The sequence below is a fragment of the Elaeis guineensis genome, chromosome 8 (genome assembly GCF_000442705.2).
Source record: "Elaeis guineensis isolate ETL-2024a chromosome 8, EG11, whole genome shotgun sequence".
Taxonomy (NCBI): domain Eukaryota; kingdom Viridiplantae; phylum Streptophyta; class Magnoliopsida; order Arecales; family Arecaceae; genus Elaeis; species Elaeis guineensis.
In genome coordinates this window covers 10,350,079-10,376,031 of record NC_026000.2, presented here as the reverse complement: position 1 = coordinate 10,376,031, position 25,953 = coordinate 10,350,079, and the positions used below count along the sequence as shown (strand labels likewise).

General features: G+C 45.4%; 1 protein-coding gene across 2 annotated transcripts; it reads right to left on the bottom strand.

The window, feature by feature from the left end:
- Positions 1-17,119: 17,119 nt before the first annotated feature.
- On the bottom strand, positions 17,120-24,551 carry LOC105050322 (probable alpha,alpha-trehalose-phosphate synthase [UDP-forming] 9). 2 transcript variants are annotated; one of them, XM_010930292.4, is made up of 4 exons: positions 24,331-24,551; positions 18,331-20,414; positions 17,960-18,233; positions 17,120-17,858 (listed from the first exon to the last, which is right to left on the bottom strand). In XM_010930292.4, exons 2-4 carry the CDS (start codon positions 20,316-20,318, stop codon positions 17,550-17,552), a joined length of 2,571 nt encoding a protein of 856 aa, XP_010928594.1. In that variant the 5' UTR covers positions 20,319-20,414; positions 24,331-24,551; the 3' UTR covers positions 17,120-17,549. The 2 variants fall into 2 exon arrangements, with proteins under 2 accessions (XP_010928594.1, XP_019708113.1); XM_019852554.3 differs by having other exon boundaries at positions 18,331-20,266.
- Positions 24,552-25,953: the final 1,402 nt, after the last annotated feature.

The window sequence follows — 25,953 nt, the reverse complement described above, 5'->3', positions numbered from 1 at the left end:
TTGCTGGAGGACTCCGCCCGGACTCCTACGGGAGCCGGGCTCTGTCCACGACTCCAAGGGAGACTCCGCCCGGACTCCTACGGGAGTCGGGCTCCGTCCATAACTCTAAGGGGGACTCCGCGGACTCCTACGGGATCCGGGCTCCGCCCACGACTTCAACCGCAAGGAGGACTCCGCCCGGACTCCTACGGGAGCCAGACTCCGTCACCAACTCCGACCGCTGCCGAACTTCAGCCGACGGATCTGCACTCCCTGGCGCGACACAGCAACCACCACGATCCTGCTCCACTTCCTGCGACGGATTCCGCGCAGCTCCATCATTCCCTGACAGGCCGCTATGACGGCCACGACTTTGCTCCACCTCCTGCGACGGATCCCGCACGGCTCCACTATTCCCTGGCAGACCGCTATGATGCCCACGATCCTGCTCCACCTTCTGTAATGGATACTACGCGATTCTTCCATCCTCTAGCAAGTTGCGACAACGGACGCCGCTCCACTCCCTGTGGCAGACTCCACGTGGCGCGCTACAGTGAGGGCCACGGGTCCACTCCACTACTCCTCGCAACAAATTCCTCTTGACTGTGGGCGGCCCACTACCAGACGGTTATGAACGTCGCTATCAATCTGTTGAGCCCTCCGCCTATAAAAAGGGGGACCCCAGATACGTTATTCTATAAGCTCTTGTTTTTACCTAAAAACTCTGCTAAAATTTTCGTTCGAGCACTCCATTCTTGTTGAGGCAGAGAACTGACTTGAGCGTCGGAGGGTCTTGTCGGAGTAACCCCACCTCTGGTTTAGACTTCTTTTGCAGGTCCCGGCGGCGACCGTGACTCCCTCGACTCCAGCTTCTCCGACGCAAGTGGATTTTTGCACCAACAAGATTGACGCTAGAGGAAGGGTCTTGAACCTTCGCGGTACCCTTGTTCTTAAAGGAGCGCTCAACGGGACCGGCCCCGGGCATCTTTTCCGGTGTCCTCTCCTCCTTCCTCCACTTGGTCTTTGCTCGATGCCTCCCCGCAAGACATCCACGCGACGATCCACGACCTCCGCGGCCAGATCCCAGGCTCCGGCCACCCCTCCTGTTTCTCAACCTCCTCCTCCTCCTCCGACGATGGCGGTCGGCGCGGAGCAGTTTGATCTGCTAGCGCAGCAGGTCAGAGGCCTCATAGAAGCTGTGCAGGCTATACAGCAGCAGCAGCCGTGGCATCAGTGCGCCTGGAAAGGGTGTCGTCGAAACACCAGAATTCGGCGGTGGGGCAGGCCACTTGGGCCAGCCGCCCCATCCTTCCTGGGAAAATGAACCCGAGGGTGGAGAGCCCTCAATCGGACCACGACTCCACCCCTGGAAGATCCCTGCCCCCATTCTACCAGAGGACCCTCGAGACTCGAAGTTGAGAGGATTTCCTAGATCGGAGACTCCAAGAGATGAACTGACGGGTCGAAGAACTCCGCTATGCTCCCCCCGCTTATGGTGAGGATATTTGCACTAACCCTCCCTTCTCTCAAATGATCATGCAGGAACCGATCCCGCCAAACTTCAAGCTCCCCCAGTTTGAAAGCTACGACGGGATCTCGGACCCGATTGATCATCTGGAAGCCTTCCGGATGATGATGCTGCTTCACGACGCTCTCGATGCCATTCTCTGCCGGGCCTTCCCATCCACATTGAAGGGAGCGGCGAGAAACTGGTACTCGGCTCTGAAACCGGGTACCATCTTTTCCTTCGATCAAATGAGCCATCAATTTGTGGCCCATTTTGTCAGCAGCCGGTGCCCCCGGAAGGGTTCGGAGTCCCTCATCAATATCAAGCAGAGGGAAGGGGAGTCCATCCGGGCCTACATCAACCGTTTCAACGTCGCGGCGCTGGAGGTCCGAAACTTGGACCAATCAGTCGCAATGGCTGCTCTGAAGGGCGGCCTTCAGAAGAATGACCTTTTGTTCTCCCTGGAGAAGAAGTACCCTAGAGATTTTGCTGATTTGTTGGCTCGGGCTGAAGGATACGCCCGAGCGAAAGAAGCCTTCAAAGTGAAGGACGAGGAGACCGCGAGAGAGCGGCAGGCGGGAGACTCGAATAAGCCCGCGGTCGAAAAAAGGTCGAGAGAAGCTCGGCCGCGTTCCCGATCCCCTCCTGGGCACAAGCGTGCCCATACTCCACCCCGAGTGCGCAGGCAGAGGAATCCGGATCACGGGGTTCGGTGGGGTTCTCCACCGAAAAGGTTCCGCAACTACGCCCCCCTCAATGCCTCGAAGACCCAGGTACTGATGGAGGTCAGGGAGCAGCTCCCTAGGCCGGAGAGGATGCGCACATACCTCGAGAAGCGCAACCCCAACAAGTTCTGTCTCTACCACCGCGATCACGGCCATGACACGGAGGAATGCATCCAGCTCCGAGACGAGATCGAGGAGCTCATCCGGCGAGGTCGACTCGATAGGTTCATACGACGTCGGCCTGAGGGTAGAGGAGATCGGCCAAGGGCCCTGCCGCAACCTGAACCGCCAAGAAGGGAGGAGCAGCCCGGAGATCAGCCTCCCATCGAGACCATCGACTCCATCGCCGGAGGGCCTCAAGGAGGAGCAGACCTCCCACAACCATGGGACTCGAGAAACCTATAAATGTATCGCCTACGATTTTGCCTTGCATCTAAATTCCTTTCGACTTAACACGCTCTTCCCATTTGGCATGGATTCGTCACGACTGGGTATAACCCCTCCAAATGCCTAAAACAAAGCCATGTCAGGAACAGGAGGAGAACCTCGTCCTGGCATGAGCAAAGTCAAAGGTCCGATTCTTTTAGATCGGATGGGGAGAGAGGCCTTACAGCGCCCTAATGTGCCCCTACAGCCATGTCAGGAACAGGAGGAGAATCTCGTCCTGGCATGAGCAAAGTCAAAGGCCCGATTTTTTTAGACCGGATGGGGGGAGAGGCCTTACAGCACCCTAATGTGCCCCCACAGCCATGTCAGGAACAGGAGGAGAACCTCGTCCTGGCATGAGCAAAGTCAAAGGCCCGGTTCTTTTAGATCGGAGGGGGGGAGAAGCCTTACAGCGCCCTAATGTGCCCCCACAGCCATATCAGGAATAGGAGGAGAACCTCATCCTGACATGAGCAAAGTTGAAGGCCCGATTCTTTTAGACCGGATGGGGGGAGAGGCCTTACAACGCCCTAACACACCCCCACGGCCATGTCAGGAACAGGAGGAGAACCTTGTCCTGACATGAGCAAAGTCGAAGGTCCGGTTCTTTTAGACCGGATTGGGGGGAGAGACCCTGGCAATGGCCCTTACGTGCCCCCGCAGCCCCATTGGAAACGGGAGAAGAACCTCATCCTGATGGTGACGAAACCTGACCACCCGACAAGATCGGATGAAGGAAAAAGGCCCCCCAGCGGCACCTCCACACTCCTATTCACCCCCGCAAGAAGCGAGGGGAGGGCCCTCACTCTGAAAAGAGGAGAGAAATTAAAGAGGAAGAGCGACGAGCTACGACGAAAACAGATGAAGAACGAACCATACCAAAGACCTAAGGAACCTCGTCTCAACAAAGACGGAGAGTTCCTACCTAACACCCCCAGCCTCCAAGAAGGCTCTCGACACAAATCAAGAAGATGGCGGTACCTCCGAAGTACTGCGGAATTCGGACCACCAGGGAAAGCAAACCATCGCATCGACAATTGGGCACCTCCAAGCGACGCCAACGTCAGACAAGTCGAACGACAAGAGAAGTCCGACGGGCGATAATTTAATACGATATGCAGACGAGGTAACACAAAACTCCCTTTTCTTTTTGCGAAATACACCACGAAGCTCGGAAGGCCAAAGGAAGAAAAACAAAGCGATAAAAGCGGGACAAAACAACAAAAGGAAAAATGTATACATGAAAAGACGGAAGGCCAAGAAGAGTCCTAGGGAAGCTCTGCTCCTTCCGATCTAGAATTACCTACTCCACCCTCTATCCAGGACTGCCTCAGATTCTCAACTTCTTCCTCTAGCTCTCCCTTTTTCAGCAGCGCGTCCTGGAGCGCCCGACGAAGTCGCTGGCTTTCGGCCTCTGCCTCTCGATGCCTCTTTCTCAGGATCTCAGATTTCGCCTCCGCATCCGTGACGGTCCGCTGCTCGTATGCCAGTTGGATCTTCAGTTGTTGCAGCTCAGCCGTCTTTTTCCCGAGGACAACAGAAATCTCTTCAACGGTTCCTCTTAGGGACTGGAGCTCATCAGAATTTCGAGCGAAAGTTAGCTGAGCCCTGTCAGCCAGCTGCCTCTGAAGACGGGCAACTTCGTCGGTCGCCACCCTGAGTCTCCCTTTATATTCATCCACCTGCCTGCGCCAACCGGTCCGATGCACGTCGTAGCTCATCTCGATGTCTTGACGCTGCTGCTGAAGGACGGAGACCCTCTTCGATCACTCCCGGTCGCCGTCGGCCCGGGCCAAGAGCCGGGATAAACTTTTTTCCAGCTGGCCGATCTTCTCCTTCGCAGCAGACAGTTCCACCCTGAGAGCGCTGATCTTGACAGCTTGAGCCCAAATTCGATCGCTGGCGCTCTTCTTGCATTCCTCAAGCTCCTTCGCGAAGTCCGCCTTCCTCCGGCTATACTCCATGATCCCCTTCACGTGGAGATTCCGAAAGCGGGTGGCCTCTGCGGTGGCTTCAGAATGGCCCTCCCTCAATCTGCGAAGCTCGCCTTCCATCTTCTTTGACCTCTTTGTCAACTGAAGAACCTCCTTCTTCAGCCGCTGGATCGTCGACTTCAGCGGGATCCCCAAGGGCAGGGGAAGTGCTTCGGCAGGGCGCTACCATTGGGAGACAAAAGTATCAAGACACGTCTCATCACAGAAAGAAAAGCAGAAAGAAGAAAAGAAGGAGGAAGAAGTCGCCTACGATAAGAAATTCAACTTTATTGATTGGATGATTTTTGAAGACAAGAAGGTAAAGAAAAATTGCGAAAAAATAAAACTACAAGGTCGGAGGTCTCAGACCTCAGGGGCAGGAGTTGGAGAGCTCGGCATTCCGGGAGGGGGGGCTGCTGCAGCGGTGATGGCAGGAGAGAGACCGGCCTCATCTTCGGACTCCTCACCCAGGAAGTTAAGGTCGAGCTCCAAAAATTTTCTGGCCACCCTCTCCTGGCAGAGCTCGAACCCCTTAATAAACGCCTCCTGGCCGAATTGGACGTTCAGGTCCCTCATCTCTGCGGAGGCCTTGAACTCCTCTACCGCAAGAGCCCTGGCCTCCGAGACCAGGATAGGAGTCTGCTCAATCAAATTAGCGACCTCGACCTCCGCCTTCCTCACCGTCTCCTCCAAGGTCTGCTTTTCCTCCTCCCGGGCTTGTTTCTCTCTTTCCAGGACCTCTTGGAGGGCGACTACTTTGGCCATCTTTTCTTTGAGGCAAGCAACCTCGGCCCGGCAGTGCTCCTCCACCTGGACGATGTTCCTCCTCGCATGGTTCGTCGCCTCGATATTGGCGAGGAGCTGGTACCCAATCTGCAAGGGCGGCTAGGGGATCAGAACAAGGGCCGAATAGCCGGGTAAATGAAGATTTGCTTACCTCAAGGAAGGACCCTAAAGAGTCTCAGACCCGCTGCTCAGGATCGGCGTGGTCGATCCTCTCGACGACTTCGGACAGAATGCAGCCGTCGATCAACCGCCTGATCAAGTCCCTGTCATTGAAGGGATTCTCCGGCCCCTCTTCGGAGCCGAGAGACTCGTCAGCAGCAGTTCGGCGGCTACTCACCCTGCGGGCCACCGACTTCCTTCTCTTCTCCCTCTCGGCTACGGGCACCTCCGTGGAGCGGACCCCCGAAACAGGGGCCCCAGTCGGCGGACTCCTCGAGGAGGTCCGGAGGGTCGTTGGCTCGGCATCCGAGAGAATGTCAATCGCTGAAGCCGCCTGGACGGGTGCGGCCAAGCTCGACTCCTCCGCCCTGGCCCTCTTCGCCGATCCAGAGGTCGTGACACCCTTTCTTTTGTGGGCCCTGAGGCCCCTGGCAAGCATCCGCGCTGCTTCGGCGTCCATTCCTTAAAAAAAAAAAAAAAAGCAAATCAATCAATCAAGAGTCAGAAATCGACAATGGGGTAAAAAAAAAAGAGAAGAAAAGAAAAAAAAAAGGAGAAAAAGAGAGAGAAGGAAGAAGAGTGAAAAAAGAGAAAGAAAAAGAAGAAGGGCAGAAGAAAAGAAGATAAAGGAAAAGATGAAGTACTCGCAGGATCCTGGGGCCTCAGGCCGACGTTGAATAAAAATTGCTCCCTCAGAAGGTTGGGAAGGGAAGGAGCGGAATAGACAAGAAGCTTCCGGGCAGCCTGGAGGTCGTCCTCCCCCAGATTGGGGGCCTGACGAACAGAATCCCTCAGAGAGCCCCAAGGGGGCAGGCCCAGCCTCAAGGTCGGGCAGTGGACGAAGAGGTATTTTCCCTTCCAGTTGTGGATCGAAGAAGGGGCACCTTTCAGCAACCCCTTCTTGCCGAACTGGGGGGAGAAATACTACCAGTCCTTCGTCGAAGGATGGCGCTTGAAAGTATAAAAATGTCTAAACAGAGAGAGGGATGGCTGGACCTCGACTACGTGGCAAAGGGAGAGAAACCCTATCAAAAATTTAAAAGAATTCGGGGCAACTGAAGCCAAAGAGATATCTAAAAAGCGAAAGAGGGCGACAACAAAGGACAGAAGCGAAAGTCGGAGCCCGGCACGAAACACCTCCTGATACAGGCAAAAGCGACCAGATGGGGGAGTGCTGGCCCGGTCGGAGGGGCCGGGAAGCTCCAGGTCATACTCCGAGGGAACTCCGTACTGAACCCTTATCAGCAGGAGTTCATCCGGAGTCAAGGAATAGGGAATGATGCCCGGTGCGAAAACTGGACGAGGCCCCACCCCAGGTACGGATTCATCTACAGAACAGGGGACTTGGGGGTGGAGGCGGAAGAACTCCCGGAGTCGCTGGAAGCGGAAGAGCCAAAAGACATTTCAAATGACTTCTAATGAAGACTCTAAAGATCCCGAAGGAGACAGACGGGGCAAAGGACAAGAGGTCACAGTAGACTAACTCGGAGGAATACGACAGAAGAAAATGGCAAAGAAAAAGCTCTTAGATGGCGAAAAGAGAGGCGGAGGTTCCGAGACTAACCTAGATCGCTCTGAGAGATGCAGAGGGGCGAGGACAGGGACGACTCGAAGGGCGCCTATGTCCCAAGGAGACGCCAAGAGAGACAGGACACTCGAAGAAAGGGCGGATACCGCTAGAATTCTGAAGCGGAATAAGGGCCCCAAAGGTGGAAGGACAGGTTTATATAGACCCTGAGATCCGGCACCATAATGATCGCGAATCCCCCTGGGCCGGCCCGCGCTCGACACGTGTCCCACTCACCACGGTAGGCGGCTTAAAGCGGCTGGCGGTTGGCAGGGCCATTACTGCGCCGTACCTGGGCCAGTGTACCAGCGGAAATTTCGAAGAGTCCTTTCGTATCGCCCCGAATCGAAAAGACCCCAGCACGCACACATTTAATGCCAAAATATCTGGAGGTGGTCGTGCGCAGGATTCGAGGGGACAACTTCGGATATGCCAATCTCTCTGTACTTCCTTCATTCAAAATTCAAACTCAGAAGTAGGGGGACTGGTGTTGGGAATAAAATATCCACAACCGAATTCTCAGCGGGATTGACCCTTGCGGGCTCCGTCGCCAACTTCAACTGCCGGTAAGCTCCGTCCGGACTCCTACGGGAGCCGGACTTCGCACCTGACTTTAATTGTAGGAGGACTCTGCCCGGACTCCTACGGGAGCTGGGCTCCGTCCACAACTCCAAGGGGGACTCCGTCCGGACTCCTACGGGAGCCGGGCTCCGCCTATGACTTCAACCGTAAGGAGGACTCCGTCCGGACTCCTACGGGAGCCGGACTCCGTCGCCAACTTCAACTGCCGGTAAGCTCCGTCCGGACTCCTACGGGAGCCGGACTTCGCACCTAACTTTAATTGCAGGAGGACTCCGCCCGGACTCCTATGGGAGCCGGGCTCCGTCCACGACTCCAAGGGGGACTCCGCCCGGACTCCTACGGGAGCCGGGCTCCGCCCACGACTTCAACCGCAAGGAGGACTCCGTCCGGACTCCTACGGGAGCCGGGCTCCGTCGCCAACTTCAACTGCCGGTAAGCTCCGTCCGGACTCCTACGGGAGCCGGACTTCGCACCTGACTTTAATTGCAGGAGGACTCCGCCCGGACTCCTACGGGAGCCGGGCTCCGTCCACAACTCCAAGGGGGACTCCATTCGGACTCCTACGGGAGCCGGGCTCCGCCCATGACTTCAACCGCAAGGAGGATTCCGTCCGGACTCCTACGGGAGCCGGGCTCTGTCGCCAACTTCAACTGCCGGTAAGCTCCGTCTGGACTCCTACGGGAGCCGGACTTCGCACCTGACTTTAATTGCAGGAGGACTCTGTCCGGACTCCTACGGGAGTCGGGCTCCGTCCATGACTCCAAGGGAGACTCCACCCGGACTCCTACGGGAGCCGGACTCCGACCACAACTCCAAGGGGGACTCCGCCCGGACTCCTACGGGAGCCGGACTCCGCCCACGACTTCAACCGCAAGGAGGACTCCGCCCGGACTCCTACGGGAGCCGGGCTCCGTCGTCAACTTCAACTGCCGGTAAGCTCCGTCCGGACTCCTACAGGAGCCAGACTTCGCACCTGACTTTAATTGCAGGAGGACTCCGCCCGGACTCCTATGGGAGCCGGACTCCATCCACGACTCCAAGGGGGACTCCGCCCGGACTCCTACGGGAGTCGGGCTCCGGCCAAAACTCCAAGGGGGACTCCGTCCGGACTCCTACGAGAGCCGGGCTCCGTCGCCAACTTCAACTGCCGGTAAGCTCCGTCCGGACTCCTACGGGAGCCGAACTTCGCACCTGACTTTAATTGCAAGAGGACTCCGCCTGGACTCCTACGGGAGCCGGGCTCCATCCACAACTCCAAGGGGGACTAGGAGCCGGGCTCCGCCCACGACTTCAACCGCAAGGAGGACTCCGCCCGGACTCCTACGGGAGCCGGGCTCCGTCGCCAACTTCAACTGTTGGTAAGCTCCGTCCGGACTCCTACGGGAGCCAGACTTCGCACCTGACTTTAATTGCAGGAGGACTCCGCCCGGACTCCTACGGGAGCCGGGCTCCGTCCACGACTCCAAGGGGGACTCCGCCCGGACTCCTACAGGAGTCGGGCTCCGGCCACGACTCCAAGGGGGACTCCGTCCGGACTCCTACGGGAGCCGGGCTCCGTCGCCAACTTCAACTGCCGGTAAGCTCCGTCCGGACTCCTACGGGAGCCGGACTTCGCACCTGACTTTAATTGCAGGAGGACTCCACCCGGACTCCTACGGGAGCTGGGCTCCGTCCACAACTCCAAGGGGGACTCCGTCCGGACTCCTACGGGAGCCGGGCTCCGCCCACGACTTCAACCGCAAGGAGGACTCCGCCCGGACTCCTACGGGAGCCGGGCTCCGTCGCCAACTTCAACTGTCGGTAAGCTCCGTCCGGACTCCTACGGGAGCCAGACTTCGTACCTGACTTTAATTGCAGGAGGACTCCACCCGGACTCCTACGGGAGTCGGGCTCCGTCCACGACTCCAAGGGGGACTCCGCTCGGACTCCTACGGGAGCCGGGCTCCGACCATAACTCGAAGGGGGACTCCTACGGGAGCCGAGCTCCGTCGCCAACTTCAACTGTCCGTAAGCTCCGTCCGGACTCCTACGGGAGCCGGACTTCGCACCTGACTTTAATTGCAGGAGGACTCCGCCCGGACTCCTACGGGAGCCGGGCTCCATCCATGACTCCAAGGGGGACTCCGCCCGGACTCCTACGGGAGCCGGGCTCCGCCCACGACTTCAACCGCAAGGAGGACTCTGTCCGGACTCCTACGGGAGTCGGACTCCATCACCAACTCCGACCGCTGTCGAACTTCAGCCGATGGATCTGCACTCCCTGGCGCGACACAGCAACCACCACGATCCTGCTCCACTTCCTGCGATGGATTCCGTGCAGCTCCATCATTTTCTGACAGACCGCTATGACGGCCACGACTCTGCTCCACCTCCTACGACGGATCCCGCGCGGCTCCACTATTCCCTGGCAGACTGCTATGATGCCCACGATCCTGCTCCACCTTCTGTAACGGATACTGCGCGATTCTTCCATCCTCTGGCAAGTCATGACAACGGGCGCCGCTCCACTCCCTGCAGCAGACTCCACGTGGCGCGCTACAGTGAGGGCCACGGGTCCACTCCACTACTCCTCGCAATAAATTCCTCCTGACTGTGGGCGGCCCACTACCAAACGGTTATGAACGTCGCTATCAGTCTGTTGAGCCCTCCGCCTATAAAAAAGGGGATCCAGATACGTTATTCTATAAGCTCTTATTTTTACCTAAAAACTCTGCTAAAATTTTCGTTCGAGCACTCCATTCTTGTTGAGGCAGAGAATTGACTTGAGCATCGGAGGATCTTACCGGAGCAACCCCACCTCCGGTTTAGACTTCTTTTGCAGGTCCCGGTGGCGACCGTGACTCCCTCGACTCCAGCTTCTCCGGCGCAAGCAGATTTTTGCACCAACAGGTTGCAATGAAGTTTTCCAACTAATTGCACATCCACCAATGAAGAAAACATAACCTGAAAGTGATCTCCTCCTATCCAGATCATCTGTAAAATTCGAATCAACATATCCAACCACACCATCCTTATATCTCTCAAACTCCAAACAAATGCTAGTGATACCTCATAGGTATCTCAAAATCTACTTAACAACTTGCCAATGAGTCTTACCAAAGTTGGTCATAGATTTGCTAACCATATTCACTACATAGGAGATGTCTGGCCGTGTGCAAACCACAGCGTACATAATGCTTCCAATAGCACTGGAATAAGGAACATATGACATGTACTCCTATTCATTGTCGGACTGTGGTGACAACACGGCTAAAAGTCTAAAGTGCATCGTAAGGGGAGTGCTCATCGGCTTTGCATCTATCATCCCAAAACACCGAAGAATCTTTTCTATGTATTCCTCATGTGTCAAATGCAATAGTCCTTTTCTGTCCCTCTTAATTTTTATTTCGAAGATTTTCTTAGCAGCACCTAGATCTTTTATTTTAAACTCACCTTTCAGTAATGCTTTTAACTTATTTATCTCAACTATGTTGCTCGAAGAAATTAACATATCATCGACATAGAGCAACAAATATATGAAAGATCCATTACAAGTTTTCTAAAGTACATCCAATTGTCAGACTTGCTTCTGAAATATCCATGACCTGTCATGAAAGAGTCAAACCACTTGTACAATTGCCGAAGAGATTGCTTCAAGCTATAAAGTGATTTCTTTAACAGGCAAACATAATCCTCTTTTCCTTCAACAATGAATCCCTCCAGCTATTTCATATAAATTTTCTCCTCAAGTTCTTTATGTAGAAAGACTGTCTTAACATCGAGCTGCTCAAGATACAGACCATGCATGGCTACCAATGATAAAAGAACACGAATAGAAGTATGCTTGACGACGGATGAAAAAAATATTATTAAAGTCAACACTTTCTATCTGATTGTAGCCTTTAGCAACTAAACGAGCTTCGTACCTTATATCTTTCACATCAGGGATTCTGTTCTTTTTCTTGAAGACTCACTTACAGCCAATAATTCTCTTGCCTATATGTGGTTTTACCAACTTCGATGTGCAATCCTTATGAAGAAACTCCATCTCCTAATTCATCGTCACTAACTACTCTATAGAACTGGCACTAGAAATAGCTTGATTGTATGTGGAAGACTCGCCATCTTCTTCTGTATCATGTGCTACTGAAAGAACAAAAGCAACTAAATCCTCATAGCCATATCTCTACAGTGGTTTGATCTATTTGCTCGTTCTACTTGTAGCAATACTCTGCCTCTCAACTTGTGGGATTTCTTCAATTGAAATGTCTGATGACTGAACTTGTTCTGATTAAGAAAAATTTTGCAACTGAACGTGCCATTGGTCTCTACTTGCACCTACTCACTAGCACTCGGGGTCATATTAGAAGAAACATTGTTAGGATATAACATAATAGACTCATCAAATGTGATATCCCTGCTAATAAGCAACTTAGATGATTCATAACACCACAGTCTATATCCCTTAACCTCTAATGCATAACCAATAAAAATATACTTTTTAGCCCGAGGTTCTAACTTGCCTTCATTTACATGAACATAAGCATGACAGCCAAATATTCATAAATTAGAATAATCAGAAGGGCTAACAAACCATACCTCCTCCGGAGTTTTACAATCAAGAGCCGAATGTGGAGATCGATTTATCAGGTAACTTGCCATAAAGATCGCCTCTGGCTAAAAGCTTTTTGTCAAACCAGCATTAGAGAGCATGCACCGAGCTCTTTCCAAAAGAGTCTTGTTCATCCATTAAGCTATCCCATTCTGTCGTAAAGTATGCCTAACGGTCTTATATTTGATGATCGTTTCTTTTTTGCAAAATTCATCAAACTCTAACGAGCAGAATTCCAAACCATTGTCGGTTCTTAATTTCTTGATATTCTTTTCAGTTTGATTCTCAATCAAAGCCTTCCACTGCTTAAAATAGCTGAACACCTTATCCTTACTTTTCAGAAAAAACATCCATATTTTATGAGAAAAATCATCGATAAAAGTCAACATATATCTGACACCATCGTGAATAGAAGTACGAGAGGGTCTCCAAAGATCTGAATAAATATAGTCTAGAGTATCTTTTGTCCGATGGACTGCGACCTTAAAATTGATTATTTTTTGTTTGCCAAAAATACAGTGCTCGTAGAAGTCTAATTTTTTAAAACTCTGACCATCAAGTAGATCTTTCTTGATCAACTATATTATACCATGCTCACTCATATGGCCCAGTCACATATGCCATAGTTTGGTACTATCTGAATCTGACATAAAAGAAGTCACCACCGCTGAACCTGTCATCGTGGAACCTTATAGAATATAAAACGAGTCAGACAATTTGGCCTTCATTACTGCAAGATTTCTTTTAGCGACCTTCATCAATCCATTAGTCAAAGAATATCTGAAGCCTTTAGCATCAAGAGTACCCAATGAGATCAGATTTTTCTTTATATCCGGAATATGTCGAACCTCCGATGAAGTCCTCACTACTCCATCGAACATTCTCATATGAACAGTGCCAATATCAATAACTATACACCTGGCATGATTTTTTATCAATACAACTCCACTTTGAATAGGCTTGTATGTCGAGAATCACTTTCTGTGAGTATAGATATGATAGGAACACGCGGAGTCGATAAGCCACTCATCTTGTCTATGTATCTTATCTATAGTTGTGAAGATAATATCATCACTATCTGATTCTTCTACAACAACATTTGCTTCTGTCTCAGTATTAGTGCTTTTCTGTTCTTGATGCTTATCATCATTTTTCTTCTGTTGTTCTTTATTTTGTTAGCTCGAAACAATCAACTTTTATATAACCCTTCTTCTTACAATAACTACAAATTAGAATCCTATGCTTTGACTTTGATCTGAATGTACCTTTATTATCAGAATCTTTTTTCTAGACCTCCTTCTAGCAATTAAACTTTTTCCTGAACCTCCACCTATTTCATTACTTATTTGTATGTCAATTCTTTCTTTTGAAAGTAGGAAGGACTTGACATTATCAAGACACAAAGTATCTCGTCCAAATAAGAAGGCCTTATGAAAATTCTTATAAGAGTGTGATAAAGAACACAATAGTAAAAGGGCTTCATCCTCCTCTTCGATTTTAACATCTATCGAGCAGAGATCCATAATAATAGAACTAAATTCATCTAAATATAATTTAATAGAGGTATCTTCTGTCATACGCAATATGAAAAGACGTTGTTTTAAATACAACTTATTGGTGAGGAATTTTATTATGTAGAGAGACTCCAACTTAAGCTATAGCCCTGCAGTAATCTTTTCATCCAAGACCTCGCGCAATACCTCATTAGATAAGTACAACTATATTGCCGTAAGAGCTTTCTCATCAATCTCCTCTTTTTGCTTTGGCACCAATAAATTGGACATCTTTTTCTTTTCCAACAGTGCTTTCTGCAATCCTTGCTGCATCGGTACAGCATGCATCTTGACTTGCCATAATGCAAAGCTATTGATCCTGTCAAATTTTTGGATCTCGAATTTCATCGTCATCTTAATCCGTCAAGAGAATAGAATAGCTCTGATACCAGTTTGTTTGAATAAATTGATGAAAAATAGATCCAAAAAAAAAGTAAAAGAAAAGAAAAGGAACGAACACATCAAAATTTAACGTGATTCGGCAGTACACCTACATCTATGAATGAAAATAAGCAATTTCACAATCAAGATTATAATAGGAGAGAATGCGCTCATAAAATTTTCAAAGATCCTGTGTATTCAGAAATTCTTCTCTTCGTAAATATATATTTTTTAAAAATAAAAAATAATAATAAATGAGCGCCGGGCCGCGATGCCGTGAATCGCTGAGGAGGTGCCGCGCAATCGTGAACTACTGAGTGCTGCACCGCGGGATCAGTACCGCTTAGGAAAAAAAAGCCGTGAATCCTTCGGTGGGTATTTAAAACCATATATAATGTGACAGCTGGAAGGGAAAAGGAGTCCCTTTAGGACTCGTTTTCGTGTTGACCGAGTCAAACCACTAACACTAGAAAATAGGGATTCACCATTTCTCATGAGGCTCTTATCATTTTCTGGCATCCAAACAGGTCTTAAATGGGGTGAATTCAAGTTTAGAGTTCTGAACCAGTTAATAATATTTGTTTGATAATTGAATCAGATTGATATGATTATACCCAATCTTTTTAACACATATTCAATCCATTAATCCATTAGAAATCTAGTTTACTAATTTTAATTTTGCAAGCCATCACAAGTCCAACCCAGCTTAATCTACTCACTAAATGAGTTATATATGTTAGATCATTAACATGCATGCTGTATTTAATTTATACCTATTCAATAGACAAATTGGGTTCAGGTTGAGAGTTTTTTTTCTGATGGCTATAACCCAACCGGACCAGAACCCAACTTGACCCATGCCGTTCTTGACTGGAGCCATTGACAAGCCTCTACATCATGTTAATTAGACCAGGATCTAAAACCGACATCCACTAAGAGTTCAAATTCTGTGAATTCAGATTATTTTCTGACTTCCTAGTGCGCATGGGCTAGCACGGTTGGATATAATTTTTCAGTTCAATATTCTTAGGACTAATCCTTCAGCGAAATGGTGACGTTCCTTGGACCGAATAGAACATTCGGTGTAAATTTCCGGTTGCACACCAAGCGACTCTTTTCCACTACGGTCAGAGGTGGGATGGGTTGTTTTATTATTTTGGTTTGCTCTTTTTTTTTTTTTTTTTTCAATTCTTGAAAGTTATTTTCCCCTCTGCTTCTATTTGGTTTGCACTTTTCTTTTTCTTTTTTTTTTTTTTCAATTCTTGAAAGTTATTTTCCCCTCTGCTTCCTCCACGAGCTAAGGACACCAAACCTACTAGAGACCTGCGATCTCTACGTTTGTAGGAAAGATAAATCATCCCTGTGGCGGATTCTATTATTACTCTTCTCTAACCAGGATTTGAGCATATTTAAAACTGTGATGTTATTTTTGCTTTACAAAAAGAGGAGAAGCCAGAAGCTAGCTTTTTTTTTTTTTTTCTTTCCACTTTTCATATAATATTATGAAATACTTATCTTTTCAGGCAATACTTTCGTAATTTAACCCAAAAAAAAAAAAAAAAACCTTTTAAGCAATGCCAAACACGTCATGAAATTCCTTGTTGGAAGATTTATCCAGCCAATAAGATCTTGAAGCATCAAAACAGGAATTAGCAGTGTCCTTTATATTGTGTACAGATAGATAATAATCTACTTCACAAATATCCAGTGTTCTAGAGATTTAAGGACCGTGTCCAATTTACCCAGATGTCAACGAGCCGCACAAAAAAACTGACCATTGAATAAATTAGCTCGCCCTACCCGCTTCCATACCAACTGGCTTCGGTGCCCATAATCTACTGAATAGAGAAGAAAATAAGAGAAGGAAACTAACAGGAGAGATGCTGTAGAACAACCTAGAAATCCTCATAACCACATCAGGTTAGTTTATGCAGGCACAGCGCTTACAACCGGCCAACCAGGCCTAATGGTCCACAGGCGTTACCTCCATATCTTACAGTAGGGAGCATACTGGACTCAGTCATATTGCAAGCAGACCCTGCAAAACATTAAGGTTGACTACTTGCATTGTCCCACTTGGCGTGCCAAGCAGCAAGAAGAAAGTATGGGAGGACCCGGCCAGGACACTCTGAGCTGCAATCCTCATATAGACATGTTCCTTCGCTCCAATTGTAGCTTATATCATCTCAAATGTCACTGTCCAACCCTGGATTGGGACTGAAGCAACAATCCTGCACAATTATCGTCTTTCACAGAGAGCAATTGATGGCATCAAAATCCAAGGATTTTTACAGGAAGATACGTTGCCTATAAAACCAAAGGTACAAGGGATCAAAGGATAGGGATACTCTGTATTGGTGAATTAAGAACAACCCATTCATAGCCTGGCAAAGCAGATTCAAGTATTGATGCTGTACAAAACAAGAGAATGACCTGCTCAATTGCCTGGCGAGAATCACATACCTACAAGTTCAGCAAACATTGCCCTGTAGATTAACATCAGAGAGTAGCCATATATTTTCTGCCCAGCAAAACCCAGTGATCACACCTCTAACATCGAATCCATCAATGAGAGATCAATTCTTTTGCACCGCATATCCGGCTTGTACCCAGTTACCTTCAAATGATGTTGTGTCCTTAATGATAGGCTGCACCGATTTTTTTGTAACTAATCCACCTGTACCTCATGAGATATCGACAATCTGTACCATCCCGCAGAATAGCAACAGAAATTTCTTACATTCTTAACCGTCCAAAATTTTGCAGGATTTTTAAATCTTCAGATTAAAAAGGTTGACCAGAAGAGGATGAAAATATATTGAGAATGATTATATTAAAAAAAAGGTATATATCACATGAAGAACAGATGCACGCAACTGAACAAAATCTCTTGAAATTAAAACCACATTTCATTCAAACCTGGCTGTTTGTCGAACTGGTTATATATGCCAATACCTATACAAAATAATGGTGTCTTCTGCATCTCAGACTTCTAGAAATGTCATCAAAAAAAAAAAAAAAGAATCTCAAAGGTTTACCCTATTTTCAAAATTGCCTATGATGGCGACACCTTCAATCCTATCCAAGTCAGTCAATACCTCTTCTGTTGAAAAGCATACCATATATGAATGTGATGACTGGTACGCTTGAAAGGATCAGAATCAAGACCCCAAAGATAAACTCCCCAAACACCAGAATATGCTAAGATATATGCATATCAGACTGTCAACCATCAGAATGGGCAGGTTACCATCAGAATGCGCAGGTTGTCACCAGTAACCAAGGGGGAGATGAGCTTACTCATTCGCTTCATGTGGCCCTTAAATGGAAACTTGAGGGAGGGTGAACTTATGTTTTTGAGCTGACACAGCAGCCATGCCTTGCAGTAATCTTATCACTTCACCAGTATTTTCGAGATAATACTTGGCCTTGCTCGGCTTTTGGCCCACTGTGCATGCAAAGATTTCAGGAACTGCAGGAAATAGATTACTAGAAGATGTGCTATTGATGATCTCAAACATATCCTCATCGGATCGATCATCGCCAATACACATAACAAAATCTGGTGGCTTCCCACTATTGACTAATGTTCCAATGAGTTTCTTTACAACCAGTCCTTTACTTACTCCCTGCATGTAATCATTTTTTGTTAGTTCTTGCCAGTTTCAGGCAAGAGACAGGACAGGATACAAAAGCAAATTGGCAAAGTTCCAAAGCAGAAAATATCTACCTGAGGTTTAACTTCCACAATATGCTGACCTCTTTTGACAACCACTGGCTCATTTGCTAGCACATTCTCAAGATGATCCAGTAGTTCCTTGGCTTGGCAAGAACCAAAGTCAGGATCTGCATACTGATGATGCCATACCAACGCACTCTCCTTTGATTCTATACAGGAACCATCTGTTGTCTCAGTATATAATCTCATAACAGGTTCTGCGATCTTCTTCCAGTCAGAGTCAACAACAGTTGAACTAGATTCCCATTCCGTGGCTTTAGTCCATCTAGAAAAAGTGAAATGAATAAGCAAAGCTCATGTAGCAGTTAAGATGATATAATAAAATGGTCAGCCAGACAAAATACGAAGTTTACTTGACATACCTAATGAAATAGCCATGTTCAGCAGCAATACCAAGGGCCTCACAAGGTGCAAACCATTCACCAAGAGATGTCCGTCCTCTTCCACTGACAATAAACACGGTATTGTTTGAATCGCTGCACAAGTTGTTCAGGACAGAAATGATATCTGCACTTGGCATTTTATTGATGGATGCTTCAGGCATAATGGTGCCATCATAATCCAAAAATATTGCCCTCCTGTGGGTTTTCTTGTATGAGGAAATAATGTGATTAAAGGACAACTTTCTAAAACTAGGAGAAAGGGCAATAACTCTGAAACCTAAACCAAATCCAATGGTCCAGCACCTTCGATTGTAATGATCCTTGCATGCTCTCTCCAGATCCTGGGAAAAACTACGGGCCCAATAAGCAACATGATGGGAGATGACATAACGGTAATGTTTTTCATGACGCAATTGCTTCTCAGATTCTGACAAGTCAGCTGCTTTGTATAAAGCATCGGCCACATCCTCAACACTCCAAGGGTTGACCCTGAAAGCCCCACTAAGAGATGGAGAGCAACCTACAAACTCGGAGACAATAAGCGTGCTTGTGTGAGGTAACTCCAACCTGACACCCCTACATTGATCCATCTCCTCAGTTCCCTGTCTGCAGACTATATACTCATAGGGGACTAAGTTCATGCCATCTCTAACAGCATTTACAATGCAACATTCTGCTGCCACATAGAAGGCAATTTTTTCGTAAAAAGGTAAAGGGTTGTCAATAAGGACCACCGGATCATAGCCAGGAGCACCATAGGAAAGATTGATCCTTTCAGCTATAGATATGGCTTCCTCTCTTGCTTCCTTCACATCTTTTCCCATGCTTCTTGCAGGATTGACAATTTGTACAAGGACTACCTCTCCTCTTAGTTTGGGATGCCTCTCCAGTAAAAGTTCTAATCCTAGCAATTTCAGACTGATGCCTTTAAATATATCCATGTCATCCACACCTAATAACAATTTTTTCCCCTTGAATCTCTGTTCGATCTCTTGAACCTTGGTAATCGTGTCAGGAAAATTTAACACAGATTGGAGACGGCCTATGTGAACACCCACGGAGAGAATCTTGATGCTAATTGTACGACCGAGATATTCCAATCCAATATAACCACGCTTGGATTCATAGTTCAGGCCTAACATCCTGCTACAACAAGAAAGGAAATGCCGAGCATAATCAAATGTCTGAAAACCAATAAGATCGGCATTAAGCAATGCTCTAAGGATTTCATCTCTAACTGGCAGTGTCCTGTAGATCTCTGAGGATGGAAATGGGCTGTGCAGAAAGAAACCAAGCCTCACTCGATTCAGCCGTCTCCTTAAGAAAGTCGGGACAAGCATGAGGTGATAGTCATGAACCCATACATAGTCATCATCTGAATTGATAACCTCCACAACCTTGTCTGCAAATATTTTATTGGCAGAAACATAAGCCTGAAAAAGGGAACGGTTGAAAAGGTCACCCTTGACAAGGCAGATGGGAAGCATGTAATGGAAAAGAGGCCACAGTTGCTGCTTACAGAAGCCATGATAGAACTTCTTTTGGATGTCTGGAGAAAGAAAAGTGGGTATGCACTTGTAATCCTCAAGGAGCTTTTGAGCAACCTCTTCTTGCTCACTAACATCTACATCAACCTTTAAACTACCTACATAGAGAACTTCCGTATCAGAAGAAAAGCCATCTTTTAGTTGCAGCAGAAGTGAGTCCTCATCCCACATGAAGCACCATTTTCCGTTGACTTGATCCTTAAAAGAATGAAGTGGAAGGAAGTTCGCTACTAGTATTTTCCGATCCCGGAATACAGAGGTAGAAGTATTAGAATCCTCATCACTGCTTGTAATCCCATCTGCATCGGTAATAATACCAGGAGCTGTCATCACCCTAGGAAGTGATTTAATAGCCCAACTGAAGTCAACTGCATCATCAGATCCCATATCAAAAAGGTTTGCACATGATTTTGATTCCATGATTGCCCAAAAATTGAGGTCTCAATAACAGGTAATAAAAGGCAAGATTCCTATTAAAAAAAGGGACTTGAATCTCAAATCCTGAAGCTCATATATCTGCATGAAAAATTTTAACCCAGATTACATCCCTATTCTTGAACTTTCTCACCTTGGAAAGCAGGCATAATGGATATCTGAGAAAACTAATAATCAACATTTTTGGCAGTTAAAAATATGAGGCATGTCACCTTTAAGGTTATAAAATTATACAAGAATTACATCAGCATGACATAAGATCAGTCTAGTATAAAATGGACCTATAGCACCCTCAGCAATATCATATAATGCACATGAATGAATGTTTAAATGACAATTATTTTCAAATGTAAATATGTATTTACTAATATTTATGTAATTGTCGTGAAGTAATCATACAATAATTAAAAAAGGTTCAGCAAGGCAGAACTTGAAGAATGGAAAATAAAAATGATCTGGGCTTTCTTATCTAGCAAACACATTATCTCCAAATCTATAAATCATCAAATATTTAAACATGCCACACCAATCTATATCCAAGATCTTTGTTATGTGTTCAGCAGGAGAAGATAGCCCCACAAACATAGGTCAATACTGTACTATAAATAGATACCATACAACATTGCTATCAGTGTCCATGTCGTTAAATTCTTAAATGGAAAATATTGTATGTACCCCAAAATGTAATTGAAAATGGTGCAAATGGAGCTTCTGGGTTCTGGGTGCATTGCTGAGGGCAAAATAGCCATTCTGGCCCCAAAATACGTCACACTGTTGTAAATTGCACAAAAACCTGGTTTAACCTTTCTCAGAAAAAAAATTGGGTACACAGAACCAGGACTGCCCCATGTGTTCATTCTTCCCTTGGGGTTGGAGAAGGGGAATATTCTATTTATCTAGAGACTATAAATTTTACCTGAAAAATTATTAAAAAAAAAAAACTTTAATGTGCTAATAAATGCACAGCTGATATTCAAGCTGAAGATGGTAGTTTAGATGCACAGAGAATTTAGATTGTGATTAAAGGTAACATTACTATCCTTTCTGTGATTGTTTAGAATAAAATATTGCATTTTTTTTAAATTCTAAAAGCAATCTAATTTAATCACATAGGTCCATGTCACAATTTCTATTAAAAGATCGTGATGCATTGTGAACAAAGTGACTCAACATAAAATATATACTTAAGAGTGACAAAGTGTTAACTCTGGAAGTCTGAAGGTGAGCCACCGAGAAGGGAATCGAGAGGAATTTCTTGATTATAGAGAGAGAGAGAGATCAGCTTGGGAAGACTCCATGAAGATATTAAACGGCAGCGCCCCAAGCCATGTAGTTATAGAAAATCACGTTACTTTAGTATCTAAAAAGATCTTGATAGTTTCTTTAGTTGTGCTCATGTCTGGAAATCAAAAGTTGATTGCAATCATAAGAACAAATTTCCTAAAATAAAGTTATCTTGAGGGAGTGGACACTTGTTAAGAAATTGTTCCGGGATGTTGGTAAGAGGGGGTAGCACGATCCCAAAGTATAGGCACCATACAGAAAAGAGGGGACTGAGAATAGTGGGCTCTACGGAATCCAGAACAAGCAGATATGGATTTAAAGAAACAGGAGAAGAGATGCGCACGAGCATGCACTCATGTACATATACTATACATATGTGGCGAGAGAGAGTGTGAAATATAAACCAGAGCTACTTAGGATTATAAAGAAATTATGAGCAGAACATCTAAAATTCAGTGATGGTAACCAAACACAATTTCCTCTACCATCACTCTAGAGCCCTTGGAGTCTTGATAAGAGATGCTATACCAGCTATGCATGCACAGAGTTTGACTAGATGATAATATACAAGAATTATTTACATCTCTACAATGTGGAACACAACTGCATATGCCTGCAAAAGACCTAATTTTTTGAAAGGGAAAAAAAGAATAGAAGAACAAACATACAAACCCACCAGCACTCTCCTTTATTTAAAAGGAAGAAAGTTTCTACCAACTAAACCCACAAGCCATCTCTTACTCACACATGCACCATTAGATTTTACAACATTTTCTTTCATGTAAACAATAATCGACCAATCATGTCACACAAAAACACAACCATCCCTTAAACCTTGCTTAAAATCAGTCAACATATGTGGCAGTCTCCCCCACGTCCTATGTACACCTCACTGTATGGTGCCAGTTATGAAGTAACAGGAAACTGCCACAGCTGTTGAATGATCTTTGCCAGCATTATTCATCAAGAGAGGGGGATCAGATGAAGTAAAATACAATTGCAGGAAGCCTACCTCCAATTTTCACTGCACTAGCACTGCCATTATGACCTATTCCTCAATACATAGCAACCTCCCATCTCTTTTAAGAAGCGTTGGGAATTTTTTTACTAGTTTACTTCATCTTCATCTTTGACTTTTATTCTGTTTGTTTATATTTAAATTTTTGAATATCAGAATGGTTTTGCTGAAGATTCTGAACTGAAGTCAAAGGCATAACGGAAGCTACTAATTATGCATCCAAATTGTCGAACATTTATTGGCATGGGGACACCACATGTCGACATAATTTTTCACCCTTTGTTTCATGGGAGCGTCCAAATAACACTGCCATAGGACAAAAGGAATACATGTGGGACACCCATTAGTGCATAGAAAAAGTTCCGTGGACCCACATATTGCTAGCTTGGCAACTTAGCATTCTACCCTCCCCCACGTACCGCACTTATTTCCCACACATCACACTAATCACCTTATGTAATCACCTTATGCCGCATGGCATGGTTGAAGTTGGCGTGCACGAAGCCCATAGCATTACTCTGGGACAAAGTTCCATATTGTGATTAAAGGAAAAAGAAATCTTATCTCAGAACATTAAACATATATGACATGCCAATTATATTCATAAATGTATAAACAATTACTACTTGCACCTACCAAAAGCCTTCGTAGTTTAATTGGCATGAGATTCTTATTAAAGACTATCATCTCCGAGCAGGAAACATGCGGAGATGAGGTGATCGATCATCTTTTTCTTCTCATGAATATTTTACCTTACACGAGTGCATGGATGATCCAACACATGGCCCGTTTGGATGAAGCAACTACTACCGATCCCAAGTGAATACAAACCTACCCCTCCCACCAACCCAACCACTCCCAAACCCAACCCAACCCTTCCCCCTTCTGTGTATGTGTGGGTGGGATCACAAGAATGCTTCCCCGATGTTGTATGATTACACCAGCTACAAGAGTCCCCGGACCCCATCACTCTTGACAAACTCACAGCCATATATGAAACCATTCTCTCTCAGATGTGGTCAGTACTCTCTTCTAGTTCAGTTTACCTCCTCTCTAAGTGATGATCACAGACTCACAGTGCTTCTTCTTCTTGATACACATCGTAGAAGCCATCACTAACATATAGGATCAACACATCACATTCAGTTTTGTATTATATAGGAAAGCCAAAAATCTATGCCGAGAACAGGAAGCACGGGAATTTTACTTCAAGGAAGAAAAATAAAAGAAGAGATCTTCCAAAATATTGATAATTCACTCTTTCCAATTGGGAGTTGTACCGAAAACGCCGATGTAGGCCTTTTTCTTATCGGCTCAACCCTACTTTTTTTTCCAATTCAAACAGGCCCAAGATTTCCCAGAATAGAAACTGAAAAAATCAAAACAGTTCCACCAATTCGTCTTATATAATATCAGAAATAAGAAAAAAATGTAGGAAAATCTACAAACGGTCCTAGAAATAGAAAACATAACGAAATCGCAGCAGGGCCTCCATATCTAGGATATAATGCTGAGACTTCCATCAACGATCGTCGGCTTCCCACCAAAAAAAAAAACTTCTAGACATGGAGAAGCAAATCGAACAGCATCCAAACATCCGATCAAGAAAAGATGACATCTTTAAGAGCGAATGGGTGGCGAAAACAGAAGAAAGGAGCATCACGGGGGTCGAAAAGAAGCAGCAGAGGTACGTACCTGAGAGCGCCACGATCGCCGTGGACTGAAAGCAGATGGGGAGAAGAAAAGCTTGTGGAAGAGATTTGGAAGGATTCGCTGGAGGAACCAAGGAACGTATCGAGCTCTCTATCTTGTTGGGAAATCGTCTTTGTTGTGGGGTTTCGAATTCTTTCGTTCTTTATTCTTGTATTTAAGAGAGAGGAGAGAAACGCCGGTGGGAAAGAGGGGAGAGAGAGGATAAACGAGAAGGTGTTTTGTTTTCCGCTCTGCTGGGGTTGCTGTTAACCTTCGCTGCGGTTTACTTGGGTTAAAATCTGGGTTCGGCCACTGCAGGAAAGCCCTCGGCATTCTTCCTATCCACGGAAATACCCTTTTCATGGATTTGTTGCTGTTATGGTTGGATTGGGTTTCATCTTTTTCCCGAAATAATATATAAACATGGGATGTGGCCGAATATATTTATAAATTCAAAATATAAATATCAAAAGAATATAATAAAATTTTAAATTAAATATTTAAATTTAAAAATAAAAATGATATAAATATTATCCATTCGGATCTATTTTTATATCCGAATATGGATAGAAATTTGATGATCTGACTAATATCTGCATCCGTAACAATATTCGTTAAAGAAAAATGGATATGAATATGGATAGACAACTATCCGATCCGTATTTGAATATTTAAATCTATATATAATCTTATATAATTTTATATAATATTTATTAATTTTAAAATATATATAACTATATAAATATATTATTAACTAGATTATTATCTATTTAGTAATCTTTGATTATATAGTCATAAAATTTAATTATTTAAGTAATATCTGTAATTATATCCATATTTATAGTACTCGAATTGTATCCATATCTGTTTAAAATAAATATGGATATGAATTTTTGCATCTAAATAATATTCGTATCTATATTTATATTTGTCAGATAAAACAAATATAGATACGGATATGGTGGTATCCGATCCGATTTCAACCTCGATTGGGTTTTATCTTTTTTCTGAAATAGTAAATAGCCATGGAATGTAACTAGATAAGTTTATAAATTCAAAACATGAAAGTCAATAATAAAATTTAAATTGAATGTTAAATATATTCTAGAAAGATGACCTTTATAATTTTTTTTCTAATTTGTCATTTGTCAAAGTGTTATTCAAAAAAATTAAATCAAATTATATGGCTTGAGCCACAACAAATAGTTTTTTATTTTTAATAAAAAGAGGGGATAAGTCTAATTACAGACTTATTAGGAAAGCAGCATCAACATATAATATCGATCAATACACAACCATATTCGTAGAATCTAGATGACAAGGTGCCCATAATACATGAATACTTTTTATTATCAATGAACAAGGGAGAGCAACATGATATGCTACAAAGAAGCATGGGAAGGAGCAATGGTTTTGAATTCACGAAACAATCATCCAAAAAAAAAAAGTTAGTGTTGAAACAAATGGTTCAAATATCATATGAGAAAATATTAGAGTTTAAATTATCCATTGTAGTCACCCAATTTACCATAATTTAGTTATTATATTTGATTTAATTATATTCAGCAAGCTCATGCTTGGATGACAATTTATTCTGATGTGATTTGTGCAAATCCATTTGTTATT

Coding starts and splice junctions, on each gene's coding strand:
- LOC105050322 (XM_010930292.4), bottom strand. CDS start 20,318: ATGGAATCAAAATCATGTGCAAACCTTTTTGATATGGGATCTGATGAT. Junction 18,234..18,330: donor GAACATGGCTATTTCATTAG/GTATGTCAAGTA, acceptor CACTTTTTCTAG/ATGGACTAAAGCCACGGAAT. Junction 17,859..17,959: donor TTGTGGAAGTTAAACCTCAG/GTAGATATTTTC, acceptor GATTACATGCAG/GGAGTAAGTAAAGGACTGGT.